This window comes from Sipha flava, unplaced genomic scaffold (assembly GCF_003268045.1).
Source record: "Sipha flava isolate LNK unplaced genomic scaffold, YSA_version1 18829_pilon_pilon, whole genome shotgun sequence".
In the NCBI taxonomy this organism is placed as follows: domain Eukaryota; kingdom Metazoa; phylum Arthropoda; class Insecta; order Hemiptera; family Aphididae; genus Sipha; species Sipha flava.
The window spans coordinates 1-4,694 of record NW_020272449.1 but is presented as its reverse complement, the minus strand read 5'-3'; the positions used below and the strand labels follow the sequence as shown (position 1 = coordinate 4,694).

At 43.3% G+C, this 4,694-nt stretch overlaps 1 protein-coding gene across 1 annotated transcript; it reads right to left on the bottom strand.

Moving 5' to 3' along the window:
- Positions 1-1,062: 1,062 nt before the first annotated feature.
- Positions 1,063-4,672, bottom strand: LOC112681234 (short transient receptor potential channel 4-like). The gene is made up of 3 exons (XM_025551499.1): positions 4,318-4,672; positions 3,249-3,709; positions 1,063-3,073 (listed from the first exon to the last, which is right to left on the bottom strand). Exons 1-3 carry the CDS (start codon positions 4,460-4,462, stop codon positions 1,613-1,615), a joined length of 2,067 nt encoding a protein of 688 aa, XP_025407284.1. The 5' UTR covers positions 4,463-4,672; the 3' UTR covers positions 1,063-1,612.
- Between the last annotated feature and the right edge of the window lie 22 nt (positions 4,673-4,694).

The window sequence follows — 4,694 nt, the reverse complement described above, 5'->3', positions numbered from 1 at the left end:
TATTAAATACCCAAAATAATATTTACATTAATTCAGTTTTAGAAGAGTTAAAAATACACAATGAAATAAATAAAAACTTTAATAATATTTTAAATGTAGGTGAGGTAATAATTCAGGCTACACATTAATTTGTTTATTTTTTCTTTTTATAAACTATTTATTTATATATTAATTTACTAATATTACCTAATTACTAATTATTGTTTTATTTTATTATTTTATTACAAAATATAATTATGATAAAGCTGCAATAAATCAGCATGAATTTAAACATTTAAATTTAAAATATAAATTAATTTATTATTATATTATTAATATTGCATCTTTTCTCCCCGAAAGCGACGAGGTATTGGTTTCGGTCGAGGTTGCCACTCCGATCCCGATCGCTGAAGAGAACACAACTATCCATTTTCATTTTATTATTTTTAATCACCGAAGGACACAAGTTGTGGAGAAGATATTTTGCCTCCCTATCATGGAAAAGAGTCCACCTGAATCTCTCCCATGGCGAAATCACCGATGGGCAAACTATACGGACGGACTCGGGTGTGGCACACACATGTCGTCCGTACCGTGATAATATGATTTTATATCTATAATGTTCTTGGTTTATATTTATTTTTTTTCAATTTTCTTTACCAATACCTAGGTTATCTATATCCGTTTCTGAGTCTTTTCTTATGTTTTGTATTTATAATTGTCCGTCACTATTATTGGCGACCCCTACAAGGAGGTTATAAAATGTTATTATTTTGCCACTTTTGTATACAGTCGCGTTGTGATTTCTTTTTTTGATAATATGTCTACTTTTTAAGTAAATAAAAATGAAATTCTGTGAGCTCCAGCTTTCTAGTCTCGGCTGCAGGTTGGTGATACTCCATTCGCGGGGCCGTCACAAGGCGCTCCGGTGGGTTCTATGGCGGGATAGATCGCAAGTTTTTCAGTTTTTAAATTAAATATATTTTTATTTTATTAAAATTGTACATATAATATTTTAGGGCCGCAAAAAAATTCTCTGGCCACCCTGTTATATTTTCAGCGGTTACAAGTGCGACCCCAAAGTTTATACTACTGAATTCTCGGATACTGCAGCCAGAAGTGGATTGACTCGAGTGGTATTGTGGCGATCATCGACCGAGCCATTTTATATAAGGGCCATTGATTTTGATTTTGGCAGATAAAATAAATATTTATAACAGTACCAATATCGATCTAAACAGCATAAGTATTATAGGTATACTGTATTATTACATAATACGATTAACACCAGGAACTTAGGATGTTATAGGTACAATATTATTTATTTTATTCAACGTATTCATTAACATTATATTTATATTGATTAATAATTGATCAATGGAAAGTGTTGTCATCGATACTCAATAGGTACCTAAATAATTATCGATCAATGCATTAAACTACAGATAAAGTCGAAAATTGATAGATCTGAAGAGATTTTTGAATCCATTTTCTAACTAGGTAATACGGTGCATGAAATAATATTTTAACACAAGAAAAACATGATGTTTCGTTAGTCCGTTCGAACACACATATGAAAACACATTTGAAACAAATCACACTGCGTGAAAAAACGAAATTGCGGAGTAATAAATCATTCGAATCGGTCGATTTGCGTAGTGCGTATGAAATAACGTTTGATCAGCTCGGTCATAAGCGCACGGTACTGTGACTGACGGCGGTGGACATCGTTGATGTCGTCCACCACGTCATCGCGAATTCTCTTGTAAGCAGCCGAGCTGGAGAACAGACGTCGCATGACGCGCATGAATTGGGTCGTGGTGGGCAACAAGTTGAACGGTGGCGGCAGATCGTCCAGCAACATGTAGTTTACGTACACCTTGGTGCGGCCGAACAGCCACTCGTACTCGGCGTTGTCGGCCACCCGCTCGAAAGTGTCCGACATACTGGCGATGAGCATGTTCAACATGACGATAACCATCATCACTTCGAAAGCGGCAAACAGCCCGTAACCCACTAGCTGCGTGAAATCGTGGCTCTGCACGTCCATGTCATCACGGCCGGCCGAGGTACTGCCCACCACCACGTTGGGAGCCTCCAGAGACGTCATACAGAAAATTCCCCAGAACAACGTCTTGAACGTGTTGGCTACGCTGACGAATGAATCCTCCTGCCGCGTCACCTTTCCCGATTCCGGATCCTTGCGCACCATGCCCGCGTACGGGCCGTACAACGTTCCCAGGCCGCAGGTGAAGGCCACCATGATGATGACCAGGAACGTGGTGAATCTGCCGAAATCGTTAAGCACCTTACCCAGCGATACCTGCATCGGGCCGACGTAATAGTTAAGCTGACACAGGAACAGCAGCCGTAGGTGCGCCATGACCGTGGCAACGGCGAATAGGCCTTCGGCCACCAGCTGCGGATCGGCCCAGTGCCAGTATTTACGGTCCAGGTCATCGTTTACCCAATAGGACTGGAAACCGGCCACGGCCCATGCCACGTACGCCACGGTGAACAACGTCAGCTCGACCGTGTCGAACACGTTCCATAAATCTCTGAAGTATCGTTGCGGGCCCTGCAGCAGCCGCAACTTGATTTTTTCTACCACGTGACCGGCCACGAACAAACCCACGAGCGCCCACGGCACAGAGTTCGGCATGCCGCGGCACGCATCGAACTTGTCCGCGTTCGAATGTACGAACAACAGTACCAGGAACACCGAGTACGCGGCCACGCTATCGAACATGCGCTTGATCGGCAACCGGCTGTCGCGGCTCATACTCGTGGACGGTGCCAGGACGGCCAGAAGCACTGTCAACGGCAGCACGAGCAGCCGCCACGCAAGGTACGCGCACTTCCGGAATGTCGAGTACGACTTCCACTCGATCCAGTGGCCGATCCAAGCGGACTCGAGCAGTTGCTGCACATTGATGTGTCCCACAAACTCCTTCTGTTTGTGGTCTATGGCCGTGATCAGTCTCGGATATGGGAACGGGCCTCTAAACTCGCATCCGTCCCGGTTCTGCAGCAGCACGTTCACTTCATCGGACGTTCTGCAGTTCACAATCATATTGACCGCGAACAGTCTCACCTGCCCCGTACCAAAAAAAATTAAATAAATAAATAAATTGGTACAACACGAACGTAATGCAACCTATATGTGCAGCATTTTAGTAAACGTGAAAACCCTTGTCTCCAAAGTTCTTGTACTTATTGATTTTTCAAGGATTCCACCCATCTTCGACAATCTCACGATAAATGCTTACCTGCATCGCCATGGACGTGTACACGGTCTCGTACACCTGCTCGTACTTGCCTCGCTCCAACAGCTCGTCGTGCAGCCTGAAGCACGCCAAGATCGGGTCGGCGGCCGACGTGCGGCACAGGTACGTGGGGCTGATGAGCGCCCGGTACGTGTTAAGCGTCTCGATACCGTCTGCCACCACGTTGTCTATGTTCACGCACCGTTCCTCGCACGTGCACTGCGGCGGGTGCGGCCGCTGCAACTTGTGGCCGCGGTTCAGCAAAAAGTCAACGGTCTCGTATCGGCCGCACAGCGCAGCCAACAGCAGTGGTTTCATACACGGCGGGAACTCTTCGGACTCGTCGAAAACACTTGCCACGTCATTGCTACCGATTCGGTTCTCCGCGTAGTCCAACAGCTTGACCAACAGTCCAAGGGAGTCGTTTGTTATGGCGAACAGCACCGAGTCGCCGATCTGAAGGTCTGCGGGAAAACACATCGATTCGTTAAGTCGTTGCAGGTAAAAATAGAAAATCTCGGTGTAATATCCATATGATTCGTTCGTGCGAATTTTAAGAATTTTTAGAATAAATGTCTTACGCCGCGCGCGTGTGTGTGTGTGTGTTAGACATTTGGAATTACCGCGGAATAACTAAAACTTGATAATATAACAGCAACTGAAGCTGTTTTATCTCGGAATAATATGATTTTAAACCATACCATAATTTAATTCTTATTTTTGCGTGTAAGCAAATGGCATAAGAAGAAAGCTAGAAGAATTCAATACATAATTGAACGAAGGATATGGAATAAAAAATGATAGAATCTACCCAATGAGACAAGTAAAAAGGAGGAAAGAATAGTCAATTTTTTTAGATGTTTTTTGAGTGGTTATGAATGATATGTTTGTTATGATTTTTCTCCGGCTAGACGAATTTAAAATTTTATGGATGAGCATGACCGTCATGATTCGTCATCAGACGAAAAACTCCTTCCCGTTGACTACACCCTACTCGTTTCAACGTGAATGAACTACAAGTGCCTAGTAGTACAACAGGTTTAAATGTAAACAATAATATTATGAAACTTGCCTCTTTGACGTAAAAACAAATCGACTAGCGGTTCGCAATCGTTCTTTATGGCCAGGTGCAACGGTGTAATTCCTTGGTAGTTTTTCATGTTAATATTCACCCGATTGTCGGCTAAGAACTTTTCGACTCCCGACAGATCGCACATCTCCACCAATTCAAAAAACTCCTCTTCCCGACTCGTTAACTCGTCCCCAAGTGGACACCACGATTCCTCGGGTATGAAAACCCGGACATCGTTCTGCTGAAAATACAACCCGCACACGGAAAGCGGGATCGATAAGTGCAAAAACAGTCGGAATATATAACGTAAGTAGAGTGCAACTATTTGACAGCAACATAAAATATTGATTGAATACTTACATTGTTTTCCATCGAGA

Coding starts and splice junctions, on each gene's coding strand:
- LOC112681234 (XM_025551499.1), bottom strand. CDS start 4,462: ATGTGCGATCTGTCGGGAGTCGAAAAGTTCTTAGCCGACAATCGGGTG. Junction 3,710..4,317: donor TTTGTTTTTACGTCAAAGAG/GCAAGTTTCATA, acceptor GTTTTCCCGCAG/ACCTTCAGATCGGCGACTCG. Junction 3,074..3,248: donor ACACGTCCATGGCGATGCAG/GTAAGCATTTAT, acceptor GGTACGGGGCAG/GTGAGACTGTTCGCGGTCAA.